Source organism: Pinus tabuliformis, chromosome 7 (genome assembly GCF_031772625.1).
Source record: "Pinus tabuliformis cultivar Carrire ecotype Pingquan chromosome 7, CPIR1, whole genome shotgun sequence".
Classification (NCBI taxonomy): Eukaryota; Viridiplantae; Streptophyta; class Pinopsida; order Pinales; family Pinaceae; genus Pinus; species Pinus tabuliformis.
The window spans coordinates 93684549-93709369 of NC_142293.1; the positions used below are offsets into that span (position 1 = coordinate 93684549).

General features: G+C 39.3%; 1 protein-coding gene across 1 annotated transcript; it reads right to left on the reverse strand.

Moving 5' to 3' along the window:
- Nucleotides 1-12756: 12756 nt before the first annotated feature.
- On the reverse strand, nucleotides 12757-13302 carry LOC149245431 (pentatricopeptide repeat-containing protein At2g13600-like). Its single transcript, XM_089438414.1, has one exon. The coding sequence runs from the start codon at nucleotides 13300-13302 to the stop codon at nucleotides 12757-12759; it is 546 nt and encodes a 181-aa protein (XP_089294540.1).
- Between the last annotated feature and the right edge of the window lie 11519 nt (nucleotides 13303-24821).

Consider the following 24821-nt stretch of genomic DNA (forward strand, 5'->3'; position numbering starts at 1 on the left):
CATGTATCTAGGTCGGTAAGTTTAGAAATGAATAAGATTTCACTAAGAAAGTGAGCTGGGGTGAGGGGAGGAGGTGGGGAAATATTAGGTGAAATGTAATTATTTCAATTTATCTAATATTTTTTGCTACCTCCATCCACATTTTACTAGGTTATATTGGGGTAAAATAGAATATTATATAATATTCCATTTTACCCAATATTTTCTCCTGGCCCACTTCTTGTTGTAATTTTTCTTTATATTTGAGGTTTAAAATTAAACAAACTCAACCATAAAATTAGAGGGGTGGGGACAAATATTGAGTAAAATGTAATATTTAGGCTAGGGGTAAATTGTAATGATATTACATTTTAACAATGAGGAGAAATATTAGGTAAATCGTAATAATATTATATTTTAATTAGTATTTCCTAGCCACTTTGTATTTGGTAGGGGTGGTAATAAATATTAGGTAATATATAATACTATAATATTATTTACTAGCATTTGCACCACATGTTGCAAAGGAAACATTGTAAGGCAATGACAAAAGAAACAATAGCATAGAAGAAAGAAGTCAAAATTTTATGCAATTTTGTTTCTTTACTAGTGTTTCTTTTTTATCATCATCAGATGCCCGTTTGTGGGCGCTACCACAATGCCACAAAGCTTATTCTTGGGAATATATTTAGTAAGAACTCTATTCAAAGTGCCACCAAATATAGCCTCTTTCTAGAATTTCAATATATCCACCTTGATAGAATACATAAATTTTAGAAGATGACATGAAGCAACGTAACAGCTATGCAATTCATAGTAATTTATGATTTGGCTTCAGAAAAAATTTATAAAATCTGTACCACCAAAATATAGCCTCTTCATAAAATTCTAGCAGACCATTTATAATTAGAACAAAATTAGTTCAATAAACCCCTGGAGGAATACCATCGACACCAGGAAATTGCCTTTCTTTGAAAGCAAAATTTCCTTGCTAACTTGCTCCCTCTTCTAGAGAAAGAGAGTCAAACAAGGTCTTCAAATCAAAAGGCTATCATTTGGAAGAAAGTGACTCTAGACGCTGGAGCATATATGTCTTCAGCTGACAAATGCTGCCACTTTTTTGGTTTTTTTTTACGAAATCAGGAAATACTAATCTTGTAACATTGTCAATTAAATTGTGTTTTCAAATGTTGAAATGGATAGATTCAACAACTTGCAACTATAATTTTCCCAATTTCTAACTAAATTTCAAATAAAATCAACTGAAAATTCAGCCTAAGAAAAGGGGAAAAAATGACCTCTTTAGACTACTGCCTATTTTATCTTGAGAGTTAATGAATGATTCCTCGGCTCAAAATATTTGATAAACCCCCTTTGATGCTCATCCTTAAGCACTAAACCAAGCTCTTACTCTCCACCCATTTCAAATATCTAGTTGATGTGTCCTTAAATTAGCTTTAGCTCCATAGTGGTGGTTGTCCTCAAATTCCCATTATCAGGGTTATTTTTCAAAAAAACCTACACCATATAAAACGAATTATTTTCCTTCTATATGTTTTTTCCGAGGAAAAAAGAAAAACTTTTTATTAATGACTATAAAAAGTTTTTATACAAATTGATCTTAAGCCGTGCAGTGGCTCAAAAGATCCCAATCTGCTCAACCCATAGGGAGCTATTCTGCTGTTGTAAAAAACCGGTAAGAGTCTTCCTCCCGGGAGGATGTAAAGTCAGTATACATCGTGACATATGAAACCTGGGGTCACCTTCTACAAAGGATAAACAACCCCATACAATATCAAAAATAGAAACTGTCTGAAACCATGTGATAATATAACAAAAGAAATGTAGTGAGTCTGTTAACTGTATGCTATATGCCGGATAATAAGTCTGTAAAGGAAGATATATACAATAATATAAACAGATAACAATATCTGAGATAAGTGCTGTCAAAAATGGAAATAAAAACTGTGATCATAGAGGCTGTGCATATGGAGGCTGATCTGTCCTGTAAGACTGCCCCTGTCTGGTCTCTTCTATTGCCCAACTGCCCGGATCCTGTTGTAGACCAGCCTTAGATAGCTGATCTGCTTCCTCATTCCTGTCCCTGTATATATGGCAAATTGAAAACCTGTTAAAATATGTCTTCAGATAAGAAATTTCTTCAACAATTGTTTTCAAAATCTGGTTTTGACAAGTTGCAGTTCCATTGACCCAGCTTATGACATTAAGTGAATCTCCAAAAATCTGAATGGTGTTGATGTTTCTGTGATGGAGCCAGCATAAAAGGTATCGTAAAGTCGATAGTTCAGCATAGTTGTTTGTGCCTGTACCCAACCCAACAGAAGCTTTTAATGAGTGTTCCGAATTGATGTGTATGCATAGTCCGGCTCCAACTCTATTATTTTGGGAAGCCCCATCAAAGTAACCACACGGAATGCCCTCCTGAATATTGATATGTTTTTGTTTTGTTTTTGATTTTTTATCCTCGGGTGGAGGAAAGGCAGAATATATGGCTGATATATTAGTGGCTATAACAGAAGAAAGGGTATCCTTATCTTGAAACAGACTCTTGTTCCTGGCAAGCCAAACTCCCCAACAGAAAATAAGGGGCAGGTTCCTCATATTCCCTTCCGGATATGTTTGCCACCATTTCCTCCAAGCAACATCCAATGGATCATGCCCCCACTGAGCTTTGACCTTGAGAAGAACAGTGACCTCCTCCCATATCTTCCTGGAGAAAACACAAGTGGTAAAGAGATGATTGATGGTTTCCTCATCAGATTTGCATAAGGGGCATCGCCCTGGCCTAGCTAAAAACCTTGTCTGTAATGTTTTCCATGTTGGAACCTTCCTTTTTAAGATGCACCAGAAGAAGAGCCTAGACTTGGCAGGGAATTTTAGTTTCCATATGTCTTTGGCCCACCAATCCGGAACTCCCCAGCCTTTCTTTCCCATTAGAAAGGAATAACCATCTTTTGGGGAATACTCCCCAGAATTGCTTTGTGCCCACAGCAAGCAATCAGGTTCATCCTTGATCCTGACGTTGGATCGTTGCAGTTCTTTAATGAACCCCTCCCATTCATTCTTCCATCTAATGTTTAACCCTAATTCTTCATCTTCCTTCCAAGCCTGTCCCCAGATAGTAGACTGTCCAGCTATTTCCACCTGATTTAGTGATGAAATACCTTTAGAAACAAGGTGTCGAAGAAGCCCTGGGGATAAAGCAAAAGCTTCGTTGCATCCAATCCAAGGGTCTCTGCCAATCCTGATCTGTCTCCCATCTCCCACTTTCCAAGCTAAACCTTGCTCGATCACTGAGAAGGCTTCCACCGTGGCCTTCCAGACTGCTGAAGAATTTTTTACCTTCTTGTTTTGACTCCGGATCCAATCTTCCAGAGGCATTGGGTCTATGTACTTCCTTTTCACCACCCTTGTCCACAGGTTTTCCATGGTTATTAGCCTCCATCCTGATTTTGCTGCTAGTGAAATGCTGAACTCAGGAAGTCTTTTTATCCCCCATCCTCCCCATTCTTTAGGTCTGGCTACTTTGTCCCAAGCCACCCAGGGTAAACCCGATGAATCCTTTGTTCCTGCCCATAGGAATCTGCAACAGATTCTTCTAATTTTCTCCATTACTCCTTTGGGAATCCAAGTTAGGGCTGCCCAATACACTGGAATGGCTAATAGGACTGATTTAATAAGGGTCAACCTACCAGCTCTGGACAGCCATCTAAAGCTCCAGTGAGATATTCTGGATTCTATCTTTGCAATGAGCCAGTTCCAATCATCTTTTTTGTATGCAGCAGGCTTTAACCAGAAGCCCAGATATTTGAAGGGAACTTCCAGAGATTGACTAGGGAAAGGAAATAGTTCAGCCATTTGATTCCTTCCCCTTCTTTCAAAATCTGCCATACATGCTTGAGATTTCCCAGAATTAATCTGCATTCCAGTTGCTTTTAGAAAAAGATCAAAGATACATTTTAACTCCTTTAATTCACTACCATTACCATTGGTGAAAATCAAGATATCATCAACGAAAAGAAGGTGGGTGATGTAGAGATTGATTGCTACCTCGATACCTTTTACCTTTCCCTCTCTTCTGGCTTTGTGGATCAGTCTACTGAGCCCTTCTGCCACGAGGAGGAACAGGAGAGGGGATAATGGACACCCTTGCCTGAGGCCTCTCTGGCTGTTAAAGAAAGAGGAGGCTGCTCCGTTGACCAGTACAGCAAAGCTAACATTTGTGATGCACCCCATGATCCAACTGACGAAAGGATAGCTGAAGCCCACATGAGTTAGTAGCATCCTTAGATATAGCCAGCTGATTCTATCATATGCTTTGGAAAGGTCGATTTTAAGAACAGCTCCCTTCTTTTTCTTCATTTTGATACTATGGATAACCTCCTGGGCTACACCTATGGCTTCATGTATCTGTCTTCCATCCAGGAACCCAAATTGTTCCATTGATATATTTCTTGACAGAATTGGTGCAATTCTGAGAGCTATAACCTTTGAAATAATCTTGTAAATGCAATTACACAAAGAAATAGGTCTAAAGTCTTCAAAACTTTCCGGCTCATCCTTCTTGGGGATAAGGGCAATAAATGTTGAGTTAAAGGGTCTATAGACAACTCCTTTCAGCCTGGACTCTTCAACTACTTCAGTTATCTCTGCTCCAATTTGTTCATAAAAATGGAGAAACAGTTCTATAGTCCAGCCATCAGGGCCTGGGCTTTTGTCTTTGCCCATAAGCTTCATAGCTGTTTCAATCTCCTCCTTAGTGACCGGAATTGTAAGATCTTCTGCTTCATCTTCCTCAACGAATCTAGGAAAACTTTGTACAGTTTTGAAAACTTCTGCAATAGTAGCCTCTCCCGAATCTGCAAAAATATTTTGAAAATGTCTTTTTCCTAAGCCAGAAAGCTCTGGAAAGGAACTGACTTCTCTCCCTTCTTCATCTTTAAGGTGCCAGATAGTATTTGAAGATTTCCTTCCTTTTGCAAAATTGTGGAAAAACCTAGTGTTCTCATCTCCAGATTTTAGCCAAATTGCCCTACTCTTGATCCTCCACTCTTCTTCCCTATCCAGAAGAATTTTGTTTTGCTGCTTTTCCAATTGAAGGATTCTGTCCTTTGAAACTTGTGAGGAGTATCCATCTGACTCCATACTCTCCAACTGCTTTAGCTCCTCCCTTATACTGATCATCTCCTCATTTTGTTTTAATTTTCTGTCCTTTGCCCAGGAAATTGTAGCTTTCTTCAGTCTTTTTAAATTCTCCATGAACAAAAAACCTTTATCCTCTCCAGCATTGATATCAGGGTGAATCCAAGTTTCTTTAAACAGATTGTCAAAAGTGGGGTCTTGGAGCCAGGCTGGATTGAACTTAAATGGGGCCGGAGGTTTGTGAGGAGGAATAGAAATGTCTAAGAAAATTGGGAAGTGATCCGAATTCCCTATTTCCTCCACCCACTGTCTAATCAAAGGAGCTTTAAAAGATAATAACTCCGTTAACAGAAAGCGGTCTATCCTTTTGGCAATCCGGCCTTCTCCCATCCTACGATTCCTCCAAGTAGGCTTAAGCTTAATCGGGGAGGGATCAATTAAATTCTTCTCCGAGATGAGGTTGTAGAAAAAATCAGTAAGGGGATCTTCTCTCGCAGATGGACCCCAAGCTTCAGCTCTACCCATGGAAAAATTTAAATCACCGCCCAAGATCATCAAGTGTGATTTCATAATAGATTTTGTCATCAATTCTTCCCAGAAAGATTCCCTGCCCTGACATGGCCCGTAGATATTTACCAAGGTGATGGGAAAAGAGAAGTCTGGGGAGATTATCTCCATGCCCATAACATTTTTCATCCCCCAGTGATTGATGACTTTTACCCGTCCTTCTCTGTAACCAATTGCAATGCCCCCCGAATGGCCAGAGGCATCCATAGCAGTGAAAAACCACCCAGGCAGAAGGGATTTAAGCATAGGTTCAATCTCAGAAGCCTTCCCCAGGGTTTCTTGCAGAAAAATAACATCTAAATTAGAATTAGTTATCCAATCTTTCAAGGCCAGTTTTTTAGGTTTGCTGGCCAAACCTCTGCAATTCCAGGATGTCAGGATCATTTTATAACACCCTCTGGGGGATGAACTGCTCTAAGAACCCCCGGGATCGAATGTTGTTTACCATCTGCAACATCCAATTTGGCTTTTAGTTTTGCCTTGGACATGTCTGATTTCCTTCCTCGTTTGTTTTTGGAACTGTTCTGTAAATGGATCGGTCCCAGGCCACCTAAAGACCCCTGACCCTCATGGTTCCCTCCCAAAGATCTCAGGTTGTAAGGGCAAGGAGGTCGTGTTACAGTGAGGGGGAGGGGAGGCCATTTATCTTCACAATTTATATCCAGGGACGGTAAAGTTTCAGTTATGGATTCCACATTCGGACATGACATTATATGATCCATATTATCATCATTAATATTATCTTGCTCATGATATGATACGGATGCAATATTAACATTTACAGAGTTATGTTCAGGAGGATTAAGAGATGAAATAGGAGTCCCGTAAGACATACCCTTTTCCGGTTCGTCGATTGGAACTTGATTTGCATTTTCAACAAACCCTTCCACCGCTTCCGCTTCTTTCTCGATTTCCTCCACAGCTACCTCCGGATTCAAGACATTTGCCACAGCAGCCTCCTGAGTTTGTACTCCTTCGTCCGCTGGATCCTTAACAGTCTCCTCTGTCTCCAAATTCTTTGGTTCTTGTGTTCCCGGCATATCGTGCTCCATCGTCATCTGAACCTCTGCTTGTGCATTATCTCTATAAGCTGTAGTCCTTCGGAAATGTCTTCTTCTTCTCATCTGTGGGCAATCTTTTGCCAAGTGCCCATACTCATGGCACTTATGGCATCTAAAAGGCAGGTATTCATAGTCTAATATCTGCTCGTATACATAGTCATCGAATTGAAGGTTGATTTTTTGTGCCAATCCTCCACTCGGGGTGAGCATGACAAGTATGCGAGCTATTGCCCTGTTTTTCGTTGTCAAGTAGGTCATATCCGCTTCCAGATAAGCCCCCAACCTGTTACCAATAGTTTTGAACACTTCCTCTGTCCATAGAAAAGATGGTAAGCCCGGAGCACGCACCCAAACGGGGAACTCGTCCGTTCTCTCCTTAATTGCATCAAATAGAGGGGTCCATTTCTTTAGCAGAACTGGAATGTTCCCTATGTGCCAATTTCGCTGAAGGACCCAATCTGCCGATTCTCTATCTTCGAATCTAAGCTTAAACCATCCTTTTGCTAGTACCAATGCTTCAAACTGTAAAGGCCTATCTGTTACAAAGCATTTCTCACCCCAATTTTGAAGAAAATCAGAAGTAAATTTCTTACCTCTAGCCCTGCCGACCAAGGTACAGTCTGCAACAGCTAGGGCTTCTACCATGGACACCTCCATCCCAAGGATCAAATTGCCTGCAATCGCCTGAGATCCAATGGGTCTTTGCGGCTTCCTTTTTGCTCCTTTGTACCTACACTCTTCCTCCGTCGGTCTTATGCCTTCTCGTCCATCGTTCCTTTCAGATGTTATCTGTGCAGTGCCCACAAGGGGTTCTGTCTCCGGCTGAGACGGGAACTGACCCAAAAACCCCGATTCGCCATTCCCAGAGGGAAAGTAATTAGACTCCAAACCATCAGTACCTGCCTGCCCCCCTACTGTAGAAACTCCGGGATCACTTGCTGAAAAACCTATTTGGTTTTGGGGTTCTCTTGGAAGGGTATCCCTCGTGAGTGAGGTAAAAACTCCTGGAGCCCGAGGATGTTCAATGTCAGCAGAAAGCCCTAAGTGGGAAATGTCTTCTAGACCCTTGGAGGATGTAAACCGAGTAATCTGAGTTTTTCCCTTTGGGTCAGTGGGCAGACCTTCCACATTCGCTCCTCTCGACACGATTGCTTTCGCGACTTGTTTGGGGACTCCCTCTGAACCAGAAATGTGACCCCCGTAACCCGAATCCTTACCATGAGACAAAAACTGATGGTTTTCCACCTGTGATACCGCCTCCAGGCTTGGTAGTTCGAAGGATCCAAAGTAATGCTCGACGTTCTGAGCAGTGATTTCTTTGCCCCACATGGAGAGGAGGTCTTCTACATCTGGGTCCAGGGCTAACAACTCGGTGGGGTTAACCATGGTTCGAGCCGTTCCAATGCAACCGACAGTCAAAGTAGGTAACCTCCACGGGAGCTTGTTTGTTGTAAACGGAAAACAGGCGGAAGATAGTAACAGTAATGAGATTAAACTTACAATACAAGAGCATATACCAATGCTCAAAGAACCTCCACCTGCCAGTTGACGAAGCAGAAAGTTAGTCCCCCCGCGTCGGCAGCTGTGCAGAGCTTCTGACCCGTTCACCTAACCGAGACCTGTGCGCGGTTCCGCCCTCTGCCCAGGTTTCGAAACCCTAACCAGCTCCATTCCCGTGAAGAAGCTCTCTTTCTTTACATTTGTGAGCCTGATCCCAAATCCTCTTGAATGATTGTAGTTGTCCTTAAATTAGCTTTAGCTCCATAGTGGTGGTTGTCCTCAAATTCCCATTATCAGGGTTATTTTTCAAAAAAACCTACACCATATAAAACGAATTATTTTCCTTCTATGTGTTATGCATAGAGAAATGCTTATTTCTCATAAATGTCCAGTAAAAGTTCTGGTATCATTAAAAACTCCATATTATTGAGCTATAATCAGATGAAAAAGTTCATATTAGGTGTCTCTATCAATTAAAATAAATTTATAACTGATTTATGTCTTTATTCAGGTTCTTGTTAAGGAAATCAAGTTTAGATAACAATGATCTATAATAATTAGTGTGTTTGGGAGCATCTTGAAGTACCATGTTATCTTTTTCTGTAATCTATGCATAAATATTTTACCTTTAATTTCCTCTAGATTTTTTTGAGTGGAAAAATAGTCCTAATAAAGCTTTCGCCTAAAATTAACTTGGTCATCAATGGTCAGCTCAGAACTATCACTGACATGCTTATGATTGTAATTGTGCTTTCACAACTTTTGCAGAATATACACCCCCTACTCACCACTTCTAAGCAGAAGGTCACTGAATTGAATGGTGCTAAAGGTAAATAAGAGGAAGCCAGTTCAAAAAACATTTGTTTGAAATATTTTCCACCATTAAAGGATGGTGTAAACAATCAGCCCATAAGAATATTCAGCCTTATTTCTGTGAATAATGCATTAGCATTGCCTCAAACTGATGAAGAAAATTCACAACATAACAACTTTAAGTTAATCTTAATAAACATTGCAGGGAAATTTCAGCCTTATTTCTGTGAACAATGCTTTAGCATTCCCTGAAATTGATGAAGCAAACTCACAACATAACATATTTAACTTAATCGTAAGAAACATTGTAGAAAAAATGGCATAAATATACATTATTTCAAGCTAAGCAAACAAACACAAACATATGTTTCATGTTGGCCCAACTAAACAAATGAAAATAGCTAGCAACCATTGTATGTCATATTCATTTTATATGTACCAAATAAATAGAATGAACAAGAAGCAGAGGAAATAGAAGATAAATAGACAATCATGAGTCTTTAGGCTCCCATACATCCTAAACTATGTTACCATAGAGAGCTTGAGTTGTTCTTGTCTTGGGGATCTTGTAACGCGTTTATGGTCCCATCAAAATTAAATGACATATTATTCTTAAAACGATGGGAAAGGTAGTAATAGTCTCCTGACTCTCATGTCTGGTTTTGAATATAGAAGGAATTGGAGAAACAAAATTAGATTTGGTTGGTCAAGAAATGGATGTAGTAATAGAGGTTGTCCTTGAGGAAATGGTGGACCGAGCATCCTCAAATTGCTCAACATCATCAAACATGTCCTCCATAAATACACAGGGAGTGGTAAAAGCCTCCACAACCGAGGAAAAGCTTGAAACTTCAATGACATCATTGCAAGCCACCTAAGTATGCGGAAGTTGAAGAACTCAAAGAAATGATGGTACAAGTTGCACTGGCAAGATATATTAATGCAAGAAAAATTTATATCATATACACCGAGGTTGTGCTGAAAGAGTATGTAACAAAGGTAACTTTAGCAATACAAACATTTGATTTGAATATCTTGGATGATTCACAATAGTAATATTCAGGCAATTTTGTCTTAGCGAGCTTAAATACTAAGCAAAGTAGGCCAAAGAAGTGTTCCACACAAGTAGAGTTTCGACAGGAAACCCATTCGCATGAATTATTCCATCACTTCAACCATTAATTTCATTAGTGAAATCATTCCAAGAGAAATTATTGATTTGTGATTAGGGTCATCTTAGACTTTCTGCTTGTCATCATCCTCAAATCTGATAATATTTTCTGTGGATGAAAAAGTGCTTCATGTTCACTAAAACTCAACTGTATGAAAATTTAGCCGTGCTGCCAGTATCACCAATAATCCCCACAAGAACATAAACCATCTTTGAAATGATGGAAGCGATTGACATCTCTCATCACAATTTGTCATCCACTGGACTGGGAAATGAATTTGATGGTAGTATGGCAGTCACCACATACACGAAGGTTTTTGATGATTCTAATTTGAGTCATAGGAGATAAGCTGATTAGCCCAAATGCAATTGCCAGCTTCTCACTATGATGAGTAAGAGTGTACTCTTGCTGCTCTAACTCTATATCATGCAGCACAGAGTTTTCCTGAGGAAAATATCCCATCTATTTTATTTGTTTGATCAATTCATTCAACATGGTGTAGATCTTAGCTGTTTGTGGATGTGATGTGTATCCTACCCCAAATGCATGCACTATGTTTTTTACCTCAATCCAACTATATCCTCGTTCCTTTTTCACCCCCATATTTTCCATCATTTTCCTCACCTTAGTTCTTTCATCCCACCTACCAGTTGCAACATATAAATTCGACAGCAAAACATATGTTGTAGAGTCTTGGGGTTCCAGGTCTCATAAACAATTTTCCACACGTTTTCCCATCTCTGTGTTACCATAGATTTTGCATGCACCCAATAAATTTTTCCAAACTAAAGCACTAGGTTCAAATGGCATGTTTTTTATGCAAGTCTTAGCCTTGTCCAAGTGTCCTGCACGTCCAAGAAGATCAACAATGGAGGCATAATGCTCCATTGCGGTGAGATGAAATAATCTCTACTCATTGAATTGAAGTAGTGACAACCTTCATGCAATAAACCTACGTGGCTACATGCAAAGAGCACACCGACAAATGTAATGTCTTCTGGCTTCACACCTGCCTATTGAAGATGTTCAAAGAGCTCTAGTGCATCTTTGTCATGACCATGTTGAGTGTAACCCACAATCATTGAATTCCATGTGACTAAATCCCTTGTAACCATTTTATCAAACACTTTCTGTGAATATTTAACATTGGTCTTCCCCGGAACCAGGTAAACCACCTGACATTCCGCAACATCGTTTTTCTAGTGTATTACAATTTTTATTTAAGTGAGACTCCACATGCCCAGACCCACCAAATTTGTATATTGCCTCTATTTCGTGATTGATGTTAGATCCAGAACCACCGAATCATAGAGTTTCACCTCAAAATGCTAAAGGAATAATCCAATTTGATGACGTAATCACTGGTCTTGAAGGCCTTTGACTACCTACAAGGTTGTTGTATAAATGATGTCAGAAAGACAAGTTCTATTTCAAAAAACAATACTTTTCACTTAGTGTAGTACAAATCTTAAGAGTTTTGAATAATATAGTTCTTAAAAAATTGTATCAAATTGTTCTATACATTGATAAAAAATTGAATTAGTAAGTTACAACTTACAAGTGATTGCACTATGTCACCATAATATATGTTGGATGCGTTAAGCGACGAAGGATTAAAATCTCACCTGTAATTTGTGTTTTTCTTGAGTTTTGACTTTAAAAAATTAAAAATTGGTGAGAAATGATGCGTCATAAATTAACAAATTTATAGGGGCTCTCATTTTATCGTTAAGGAGAATCTAAAGTTATCATGTTTATGTCACATCAATATCAATGGAAATCATACTGCACTAAGAATAAATCAATATAATCACACATTTGGTCAGTGGAATTTTGCAGAACTCATCTCCAACCTCTGGAAATTTCTTCGAAACTGGAGGACCACCTCCAAATTTAGTCGCCTCTGTGGGAATATTTTGTGTACCTCTGTTGGTAGCATCATGACCAATTATTCGCCCTTGCCCATTGGGAATGTATAATTAGACAAACCCATCCAACCATCTCTATGCAAAAATCTCCCTTTGAAACATGGTCGACACAATATACTTAGTTGTAGAACTTTCTTGTATTGTTCAATAATTATTGTTGTCAGATCCAATAATACGATCTTATCAAGCGTACAAATATTATAATAACCCCTACAACATAAATTTTCCTGGAGCATTTTATTTTTCTATGGCCACTAGTAGTAAAACACACCTAGACTCTGTCATAACAATTGAATAATTTCAATACTCCACCATTGGACTGGGAAATGAATTTGATGGAAGTCACCACATACATGAAGGCTTTTGATGATTCTAATTTGAGGCATAGGAGATAAGATGATTAACCCAAATGCAATTGCCATCTTCTCACTATGATGAGTAAGAGTGTACTCTTGCTGCTTTAACTCCAGATCATGCAACACTGTTCTTTTAATCTCAATCCAACTATATCCTCGTTCCTTTCTTATCCCCATATTTTCCATCATTTTCCTCACCTTAGTTCTGTCATGCCACCTACCAGCTGCAACATATAAATTCGACAACAAAACATATGTTGTAGAGTCTTGGGGTTCCAAGCTCCAACTCTAATAAACGATCTGTCACACATTTTCCCATCTCTGTGTTACCATGGATTTTGCATGCACCCAGTAAAGTTTGCCAAACTAAAGCACTGGGTTCAAATGGCATGTTGTTTATGCAAGCCTCAGCCTTGTCCAAGTGTCCTGCACATCCAATAAGATCAACAATGCATGCATATGATCCATTGTTGGTGAGATGCCATACTCTACTCCCAAATTTGGTGTACCTGTCAACCAGGGTATTTCTGACATAGACATTGGACTTGGAATCCAATTTGATCACAAAGACGTGGACATGCTTTCCCAATTCAAAATCTCTTAAAATTGCACATTTTCCAAGAATACTAGTCAAGGTGAACTCATTTGGCTTAATACCTTCTTGTTGCATTTGCCTGAAGGATTGCAAAGCCTCCTTGTCATTCTTTGTCTGACCATATCCCTTGACAAGATTAGTCCATGACACCACATCTCTTGCAAGCATTCTATCGAATAATTGCTATGCACTCTCAACAGACCTGCATCTGACATACATAGTAAGAAGAGCATTCCATACAGGGTCCTCTAGGTCAAACCCATTTCTAATTACATGGCCATGCACCTTGTTTCCCTGCTGAAGAGCTTCTGGGCTAGCACACACACCAAGTACACTAGCAAAGGTAACATGATTTGCCTCTATAGTTGTCCATTTCATATGGCCATAAAGCCTTAATGCCTCCTTACAACACCCATTTTTAGTATATCCAACAATCATAGTATTCCATGACACCACATCTCATCCAGGCATTTTGTCAAACATTGTCCATGCATCTACTACATAACCAAAACTTGCATAAGTGGTGAGAAGCGCATTATTGAGAAAGATATCTAATTCATACTCAGTCCTAACAATAAGCCCATGGATTTGAAGCCCCTGATTTGGATTTCCGAGCTCAGCGGATGCCGTGAGAATTCCTGCAAAAGTAATGTGGTTTGGTTTCCTTCCTTCCAATCTCATTCTCTTCAACGAAGTCAGCCCATCCTCACACCTTCTGCTCTGAACATATCCTCCTATAATTATAGTCCATGAAATGACATTTGGTTTAGGAAAGTAAACTTCAAGGATGCTTTTAAGTGCTTTTTTATCCACAACCAATTTCAGAAAAGGAAGAAGTTTTCTTAGATTATCAAGGGTTGTAAGTGTAGAGATAAAGGTGATGGGAATCATGTAGAAAACAATAGCTAGAAACACAATAATGTATACCATATTCTCTCAAATCATCCTCTCATAGAGGGGCATGGCAAGGTTTTTCCACAATATTTGACGAGGCTCAAGAGTAGCCATTAAAGGACTGTTGTTGAAAATTGTAAAGGTTGTTGAGGTAAAGTATACGAGAAGGTTTTAAGGTTCTCATCTCTAGTGGATGGCAAACTCACTAGAACCATTTACTTTGAGAGTTTAGAATTCTATCATATCTTAAGAGCATGGAACAATTAGATGAATCATATAGAAAATGAGGCTTCCAAACACATTTTGGCAATGCTAAAAGGGGGTGGGGTTTGACTACAATCAAGTGGCCAAGCTAACACAAGAATTGTAGTTATAGCTGGACTTGAGATCTTTCTTCTTAGGGTTTTTGAAGAAGATTACCAAATCAATCACCATCTAAATCCTACTAATCCTGCCACAAATATATTGACAACGAAAGGACAGAAGCAACTCCATCTCAATCCTATCAATTCTGCTAGGAATATATTTACAATCAACATAGAGCAGGTTGCAGATTCAACCAATCATTTAACTCAAAAATAGTTTTAAAGTGAACAATCATCATGCAACATACACAGTGAATATATATTTATTGTTTGTTGCCATCCCATGTCCAGATGATGTCTTTGAGGCCAGGCTTTAGATCGTGACTATAGAACTTACTGTATTCCAGTGAATCCCCTCTGGTCTTCCAAAGCTCCACCATGAAGAGCGAGGGTGTGACTTCGAAAATCTCGGTGTCAATAGACAAATGCCCCTGCTCCATCCCCTGCAACTTCACCTTACAGTCCTTAGACTTCTTGAAACTGAACCGAGAAAGACTTGCAAGAAATTGAACTGAGAAAGACTTGCAATCTCCTCCAGCTTCAACATTAACCCTCTTCTATTGCTTTCATATTAACACTCTTCTATTTATTGGGTGTGTATAATTTCTAAACCTGGACCTTGCTCTCTGACATGCACTCCATTCCAGGAGTACAGAGTGCTTCTGCTGATGCTCTGCCTCTGCTCTTTAAGGGATTTGTGCTAGAGCTGGGTGATCGATGGTCTCTAGGGCACCACGGCTTTGGTGTAGATTAAGAGATTAAGGGCTGGCTTCGACTATACATATGCGCCTACAGTCTACAGCAAATTTGTAACTATTTTCTCATGATCGGACAATTGTGCCTTTTTGAATTGTCTAACATACCGTAGGGCGCACAAGGATTATGGGCAAGAGAGGGAGTTGATTTCAAAGAGAAATGCTTTAAGGTGTAATTAATTTTATTTTTTTTATATTTAAGATTTATAAGTAAACTCAACTCCTATGTAAACATTTGATTCGAGAGATATTATAATCTTTAAAAGTCAAAATAAAATTAATAATTAAAATAAAAACATAAAATTAATAATTATAAATAATTATAATTAATAACTAAAGCAGTCACTAAAAAAATTGATCCTCTAACATCAACAATCACTAGTGGAAATTTGAATGTTAAGCCAAAAAAAAATTCGGCTTGAAGTGTTTGAATTTTGACTTGAATTTTGACCAAAATTCCATTTAAGAGCAATCATAAACCCCACCTAAGTTGTTACAATCAAATCTATCCATCTTACGGCTCTCCTTTTCTTCTAAGAATATCCCTTGGTACCCACTCAAATTTCTTTGACGGGAGTGGTGCTAGGAATCAAGATTCATTACTCTTATAGAAATTTGTTTGTTCCATACAAATTTGTGCGCCTGTGTGAACCACTTTACCCTGCAAACTTGGGTCCACACCACATACAACACAATCTATTCTATGACAGAAATCAAAATCTATTTAATTGACTACGCGGAACCCAGTTTTCTCTTTTATAAAACATTGAGATATGGACTTTCCTTCTACCAACTTGTCTTTTACCAATAATGTGTAAAACCTATTATAATATTTGGAGGCTTTTAAAAAGTGTTCATTAAAATAAATTAAACATTCGCATCTCTTGGAATTGTTTTTCATAAGCTAGACATTCGCATATCTCGGAATTGTTTTGTTTTTCATAATCTAGACATTCGCTATTCTCGTAATTGTTTTGAATTACAAAAATATTTCTTAACTTGAATAAAAATAATGAAGATTCTTAAATCTGCTTTTTCTATTTTTAACTTGGTTTCTATGATATTTACAAAAATAAGATAATAAGAATAATGAAGATTCTTAAATCTGCTTTACTTGGTTTCTAAGATATTTACAAAAGTAGGATAACAATATTTTCAATTTTATTTTTGGTATGATAAGATATTTTTATTTAATAATTTTTTTTTTTTTTGGGTTTTTCATTCAAAAAGTTTATTATAATAAATGAAAAAATTGAAAAGGTAAAAAAATATTTAAGGATCAAACTGTAAAGTTAAACAATTTTTCTACCAAGAAATCATAAGATGAAGAATGAAGAGAAAACACACTTTATTACTTTGAGAAAACGTGTGGTACATAAACCTACTTCATAAGAGCAATATAGGCTTCTAGTGATAGCTAGAAGATAAGACTGATGACTTAGTAGATAAGGTTAACACAGACAACACAACTGATAAGAACGTTATGTGAGCTTTCAAGTTACAAGACTCTTTTATTGGAACTCTAACACCCCCCATAAGCGAAACATAGGGAGGAAAATAAATAAAGAAAAAAGAACACAAAGAATGGGTCCTCGCAACTAAGCCTTTTTAAATACACATGTACAACTTTTTGCAAGAGAGAAGGAAAGAAAGAAAGTAAATAAATGAAGAGATGAAGGAAGGAGGACTCAAGATGACCCCTAAAGGATAACTTCCTTCAGTCCAAGTGTATGTCGTAACTGAAGAAACCTTGGTGATGCCATGGACTTTGTAAAAATATCGGCTATTTGTTCTTTAGTAGGTACATATTCCGGGCTTTGAACACCATCTTGAATAAGTTGGCAAATGAAGTGCATATGGATCTTAATGTGTTCTGTTCGTTGATACTCCACATGATTTATAGAAATTTGTATTGCACTCTGATTATCACACCACAAAAGAGTAGGTTGATCCTGCTAAATACCAAACTCAAGAAATAATTGTCACAGCCAAATAACTTCTTGACTTGTGAGAACTCCAACTTGATACTCATCTTCTACTATAGATAATGCAATTGTTGATTATTTCTTGCAAGACCAAGAAATAGGAGCAAAACCAAGAAAGAAAACAAATCCAGAAGTGGATTTTTGATCATCCACTGATCCAAATCAGTCAGAATCTATGAAACCTACAAGTTCAGGAGAGCCAACAATTTACTAAATGCTGAAATTGGAACTTCCCTGAATATATCTAAGAATATGCTTCAGTGCTTTCTAGTGACTCTGATGAGGATCCTGAGCGAATCTAGAAATCAGCCCAATTGCATAGGCAATGTCAGGTTGGGTGTGTGTCAAATAGAGTAGACTACCAATTAGTTGGGGATACAATGTAAGATCCACATGGGGAGTGGCGCAACTGACAGTAAGAGTAACACTAGAATGAAAAGGAGTAGGTCTAGGCTTACAATTAGCCATGCCAAAATGCTGAAGTAAATAAAGAGTATATTTTTGCTGGAATATGCCAATTTCTTTTGAAGATTGGTGAACTTACAAGCCACGAAATTAGTGTAGCAGACCAAGATTCATCATATCAAATTGCCCGATGAATGATTCCTTAACATTTTGAATCATAGATGAAGGAATCCCTGTGAGGATAAAATTGTAATGCCCCACCCCACATTTAACTACTTTTACAAACCCTCTAGGTAAATTTGAAGTGAAGTGCCACTTTGACATGACCTGGCTTCCTAGCTCTAGTTAAGGAAGTGGGGCCTAGAAATGAGACTTATTGATCACAATTTTACATCCTACAGGGATTACAAGACACTTAGGGGCCAAAGAACCACCCCAAGTGACCAAACCATGAGTTGGATTGCTTTTTCAATGACCCGGGCCCACAACTGCATGCACAAGCTTGCAAGGGTGTGGTTATAACCCTCCAATTGCATGCACTAGCTTTCAAGGGAATGGTTATGACCCTTCAACTGAATGCACAACCCTACTAGAGTGTAGTTCTAGCGCAAAATCCTCAATGTAGAGGGTACAGTCCCAAGATCTAAGCCACAATTCCAAGACAACCTCTAGACCACCACCTAGAACTTCCTGAGACTTCCCAAAATGACAAAGGACTCAATGAAAATGTTATTCATACAAAACTTGAACAAGAACTTTACCTATCCAGGCCTAACCATGGCATACATTTCGTCAAATATATGGTGAACATGTAAACTACAGGTAATGAATGTGTATATGATCATAGGAGTTTGAAACTTATCTGAGAAACACCAAGAAGGTCTAATTTCCTCTCATAATAGCTGAAATAACACTTGTTATGATCCGGATTTAAACAAGAATGCAACAAAGTATAGATATAACCATAAATACAAAGATGTAGCAGAAATGACGCTTCATTTCATTAATGTCAAATACTAAAATATGCTTATAAACATAATGGAAATAAGACTAGCTCTAGCGATGGTAGCATATCTCTAAGAAGAGATGTGGCAGCTACATGCCTCTCAATTGTGTTACAATGAGGCTTGAAGGCCTATTTATTATTGAGAAACAATGGAACGCCATAAACATCCAAAAACCTAACCCTAGGAGATGAAATGCCAAACTATGAGCCCTTTTGGGGAAAGTTAGTACATCAACTTCCTGAGGTCGTAACTTTGGCATACGATCTCTATTTGACACACATGGTACCTCATTAGAAATATCTATCCGAGGATTACAATTGTTGATAGCGGATACCAAGTTGAATACTCATATTTTACAGGGTGGTTTTCCCAAAAAACATTGTTTAGGGCCTCAAAATGGCTTTGGAAGTTCAGGACCCGAAAAAAGCTGCCAAAAATAGTAAATTGTGCTAGAATTAAGGAAACTGAAAAACTGAAAGAAACAATGGTGGCGGTCTAAGTGGAATAGGTGGGTGGGCACGAGTATCCACTTGGATCATTCCTCCCCCCTTAGGAAGTAATGGTCCCCATTGCATTGAGTTCCTCCATGAGATGAGGAAACTTCTGTTGAAATTGGTACCTAGTGAGCCACTTACCCTGGTGAAGGAGTTGGCCTACATTGACAAGTTGATAAAGTTGGATCCTTTGCTTTCAGGGGTTCTTGATCTGTGTTTCCATGATCCGATCAGTTGTGGTTTTTTCAATGTAATCTGGGTTTAACTCTGTTGGTGTGAGTTGTTTTGCAATGTTGGATGTGTCCAATAATGGTGGAAAGTAGGGTCGAAGGAGGTCCACATTGAACAATGGGTGAAGACCAAGGAATGGTGGAATATTGAGCTCGAAGGCATTGTCCTCTACTTCCTTGTTGATGGTCTATGGCCCATATCGGAGTGGGTGAAGCTTGCGGTGGGGCCTAGCGAGGCGCTCCTTCTGCAAATGTTGCCAAACATTATCACCCACCTAGAACTTGTGTGGAACCCGATGCTGATCATGCCACTACTTGTACTTAGCATTGGTTTTGTCCAAGATTTCATGGACTTATTGGCGGATACGCTGAATGTGCTCAATGAAGTTGTTTGCCTTGTCAGCTTCGAACTAGACATGAGCCGAATCTACCTAATTAGTTGTAAATGGTATGGCCACATCAATGGGACATAGTGGCTAGAATCCCAGGCTCACCTGAAAAGGGTTGTGGCCAGTCAAGTTGTGGAGGACTTGATTATAGTTGTGTTGGACATAATGGAGGTTCTCATCCCATGTGCGTGGATGCTTTGAGTTATACATGCACATAATGTGTATGATCATCCTGTTAATGACCTCTGTCTAGCCATCAGTTTAGGGATGGAAATTTGTGGACTTAGTGAGCTTGGTGTCCAACATCGATTAGAGACTGGACCAAAATGTACCGAGGAACCTGTTGTCTCGTTCTGAGATGATAGGTTGTGGGATCCCAAAGTTTACCCACACTCATTTAATGAAGAGTTTAGCAGTGGCTTCTACTGTGAAATTCTTCTTGCAGGCTGCCATAATGGCCATCTTGAAGAATCTGTCAAAGACCAAAAAAACACAGGCATTGCCATGCTTAGTAGAAGGAAGGCCCAACATGTAATGCATGGAGATGGATTCCCAAGGTCGACTAGGGGTAGGTAGTGGAGTATAGAGGCCTTGCTTCTTAATGGTCGATTTGGAAATGGCACAGGTAGTGCAGGATCTGATGTACTTCTCGACATCTTGTCGAAGATCCAGCTAGTAGACATACTTCTGTAGCACTGCCACTATTTTCTCGACCCCGAAATGTCCAGCGACCCAACTGTAGTGCACTTCCCAAATCATCTTGGAACGCTCGCTTGAAGGAACAAAAAGGTGTCCCAGGTGGCATAACAGTGCATCCTGGAGGTGAAAATATGGCACTTTTTGACACTCCAAAAGTGTTTGGTATGTGTGGTCAAATTTTGGGTCACTTTTGTAGAGAAGTGGTCAATCAGAGGTGTCGTGCCCACAAGAGTTGAACACGGTGGTTAATGTCATGATTAGGGGTCAGCTGAGGCAGTGTACAACATTATTGGTGCTTCCCTTCTTGTACTTTATATTCAAATGGAACTATTGCAAGTATGTGGACCACTTCTGATGGCGATCATTATGTAACTTCCCTTGTGACTGTATGAACTACATGGGTCAGTGGTCTATGTGGATGACCATTTCCTTCCCCAAAATGTAATGCTTCCATTATCGGTAGGCCTGCACAATGGAATACATCTCTTTGTCATAAGTGGGATACTTCCAAATTATGTCTGAAAGTGTATCACTGTGATATGCCACTGGATGGCCCTGTTGAGTAAAGACTGCCTCAGCAGCATAGTTAGAGGCATGTGTCTCCATCTAAAATGGTTGTTGCAAGTCTAGTAATGTGAGCACTGGTGCAGAGGAGAGGCGATGTTTCAAATCTGTGAATGCCTTCTATTGAGATTCAGGCCAAAATAATTTTACTTTCGCTCGTCCACTGGTGACTTGACTCAAGGGCTAAGTGATATGAGAGAACCCCAACACAAACCTGTGGTAAAAATTGGCAAGACCTAGAAAGCTGTGGAGCTCTGTCAAAATGGTTGGGGTTGGCCAATCCTGAATGACTTGGATCTTGGATGGATCTACATGCACCCCCCTTTCATTAATAATGTATCCCAGATACTGAACTTGGGTCATGCCAAATGTTCATTTCTCCAAATTGGCACACATATTGTGTTATCGCAGTGTTTGGAGAACCTGTCGGATGGGGTGGAGCTGCTCTTCCCAACTCTGAATGAAGATCAAGATGTCATCCAAGATACCACTACAAATGAGTTGGTGAATGGCCATAATATGTTATCCATCAACCTCATGAAGGTTGTAAGAGATTTCGTCAACTTGAAAGGCATAACTCGCCACTCGAAAAGGCCCTCCTTTGCTTTGAAGGTAGTGTTCCTCACATCGGAGGGTTCGATTGGTACCTGGTGTATCCAGACTTCAAGTCCATATTGCTGAAATATTTTTCCCCTTGAGTTGGTCCACAAGGTCATCAATCTGTGGGATTGGGTACATATTCTAGAAAGTGATCTTGTTCAGCACCTGATAGTCAATACAGAGCCTCCAAGTCCCATCCTTCTTATGTACTAACATGATTGGGCTCCCACGGGGTGATGAACGTGACCAGATGTGAACTTTATGTAGTAGACCCTAATTCTTCCTCTTGATTTCTTCGTTCTCTAGAAAAGAGCACCGATAGATGGGTCCATTGGAAAATGATGTGCCTGGGGTCAGATCGATGGAGTGCTTGACTTGACAATGCAGAGGCACCCCTGCGGGGAGGTGTATATATCCTCATACTACTCCACAAACTTGTCCATCTATTGTTGTCGTGCGGAGGGGCCCTGTCTAGAGGTCGTGGCCACCATCTTCTTCTTTCCTTGAGGGTGAATCATCAGGAAAACAAATTTTCGAGTTTTGGAAATGAGCTTACTACATTGTTTTGCAGTAACCAAAGAGATGGTAGTAGGCATGCTACCTCCGGTATCCTATACAACCTTTTTCAAAAAGTAACAATAACAGAGCGAGACCTTGACTCATACACAACATGTCACTTCCACAAGTATGGTTGGCCTAATAATACATCACAAACATCAAGAGGGGAAATGTCACATAATACCCCATTCGTGAAGGGCTTGATGCTATATGGAAGGCGAGACTGATGGTTGGCGCGAAGATCCCATCCTTAATGAAGCTACTCAATGGTGTATGGTTGTGGGTGTGCTATGGTTGGTAAGCCCAATTTCTCATGACATCTTCTAAAATGAGGTTCTTTTGGCTCCTACTATTGATAATGAATTGTAGCAGGGAACCCTTTACCCACATCTGGGAGTGGAAGTGGCACTCCTACTCCTCTGGACCTTCAAGTTCCTCTTTCTAGATCTTCATGGTGGCAATAATAGCATGGGCTCTGCATCAATAATCTGCTTCCCTTTGTCATTCTTCTTGTCGGGTTTTGAATCAGATTTGGAACATGCATCTAATTTAGAAGCCTTTAGCTCAGCCACCAGTGACTGGTTGGCCTGAAACTTACTTGTGTTGTGAGTGGAACTCTTATGGAACTCGCACCACTTTCCCATGTCCTTCTTTAGCTTCGTAGTGTTGTTCTTTGATTGCGGCTTTGGCAGGTTGTCCTGGGTTTCCCCACTTTGGCTTTGTCCTTTGTTCGGTGGTTTTGGGGTGCCTTTCCCTTTCTTCAGATTCACATATCCAAAGTCTCGCTTTTTCTATTTAAGCTTCTACTTGATCTTGATAGTGTATCGGTATGCCATGCCAAGTGAGGAGATTTCTAGGAACTCCATATCATCTTAGATGTACTTGTGTAGGTAGAAGTGGTACTTGAGTAAAAAATGTTTCTCATAATCCTTGATACCCAACTTTGTGCAAAGGGTATGAAAAACATTGGTAAAATCTGGCACATCTTGGTCCCTTCCCTACCACAGCGTGGTCCACTTTATGTATTTATCCTCATAGCTCCTAACAAGGTAGTACTGCTCCTTGATGGCATCCCCGAACGAATTCCAAGTGGGTGCAGCTGAAAATAGTGAAGGAGCACTTTCATCCTTTTACTCACAGTAGGTTTCCCACCAGTCCTTGACGTGGGGGCCAACTTTGAGAAGAGAAAAAGTAATATTTTCCTGGCTAGAAAATCATGAACAAAAAATATCCTTCTAGTAGATTTAACCATTTATCTATGGCTTCTGCATCTATTTGGCCCTCAAATATTGGAATGTAAAAGTTTACTTGTACCTTAAAAGGATTGGTGCCTCCAAAGTGGCTGTTGGATGTGGATGCGCCGTTAGGGGGCAACCATTGAAGGATCTAAGCAAAGTTATCCATCATTGTGTTCCTTTGTTTCTCGAGAGCCTGCTCGAGAAATATTTTGATAGGATCTCCTACCCCCTCGTCTTTCTTTCCTCCCCCCATGAGTGGCCATCGGGGTTTGTGAGGCTGATATAGCAAAGGTTCAACCAGATCAAGCCCTAACTCCTTATACCCTGACCTCGTTGGGGACATGCAAAGAAGAAAAGAGATAGAGCAGACCGCTCTAATACCACTAATCCATATTTAAATAGGAACACAACAAATTATAGATATAACCATAAATACAGAGATGTAGTAGAAATAACACTTCATTTCATTAATATCAAATACTGAAATATGCTTACAAACAGAATGGAAATAAGACTAGATCGGATGATGGTAGTTTATCTATGAGAAGAGATGTGGCAGATACATGCCTCTCAACTATTTTATAATGAGGCTTGAAGGCCTATTTATTATTGAGAAACAATGGAAAGCCATAAACATCCCAAAACCTAACCATAGGAGATGAAATGCCAAACTATGGGCCCTATTGGTGTAAGTTGGTACATCAACTTCTCAGGGTTGTAACTTTGGCATACGATATCCATTTGACACAGATGATACCTTGCTAGAAATATCTATATGAGGAGTACAATTGCTGACAATGAATACTGAGTTAAAGACACATATTTATTGTCAGTGGTTTTCCCAAAAAACATCGTTTAGGGCTTCAAAATGGCTCCAGAAGTTTAGGACCCAAAAAAAAACTACCAAAAATAGTAAATTGTAAAAACTGAAAGAAATGATGGTGGGGGTCTAAGTGTAATAGGTGGGTGGCCACCTATATCCACCTGGATCATGTTAGCCCACGCATTCATTAACCATCAAATACTTATCAAATCTTGAAAAAGTCATAGCCAAAGCACATTACAAACCCATGCTTATAACCAAGATATAACTACATTATTAACCATGACATAACAAACATAAAATCACCATAATAGCAAGTACAAGTTCTCATAGATTACAATAGGAAAATAACTCTTATTAATTTATACAAAATCCAACCAAGTCATGGACTTCCACATACCACCTAACCATATATTAGGTTGAACCAAATCTTTCTTTCATCCAATCACCCCTCTGCCATATTATAAGCATGAATGCGAGATCCGAATACATAAAAAACTAAGGCTTACCGAAGATTAAACCACCTCCACACTCAGGATATCACGATCCCACCAAAACCATTCAAGAGATCACAAAGCCCAAAACAAGCTTAGATGCCTGAGAGTTTCTTCAACATTACATTGATGAATTTTCCTGTCTCCACCCACCTGTCAAGGGCTTCTTGGAGATTAAACCACCTCC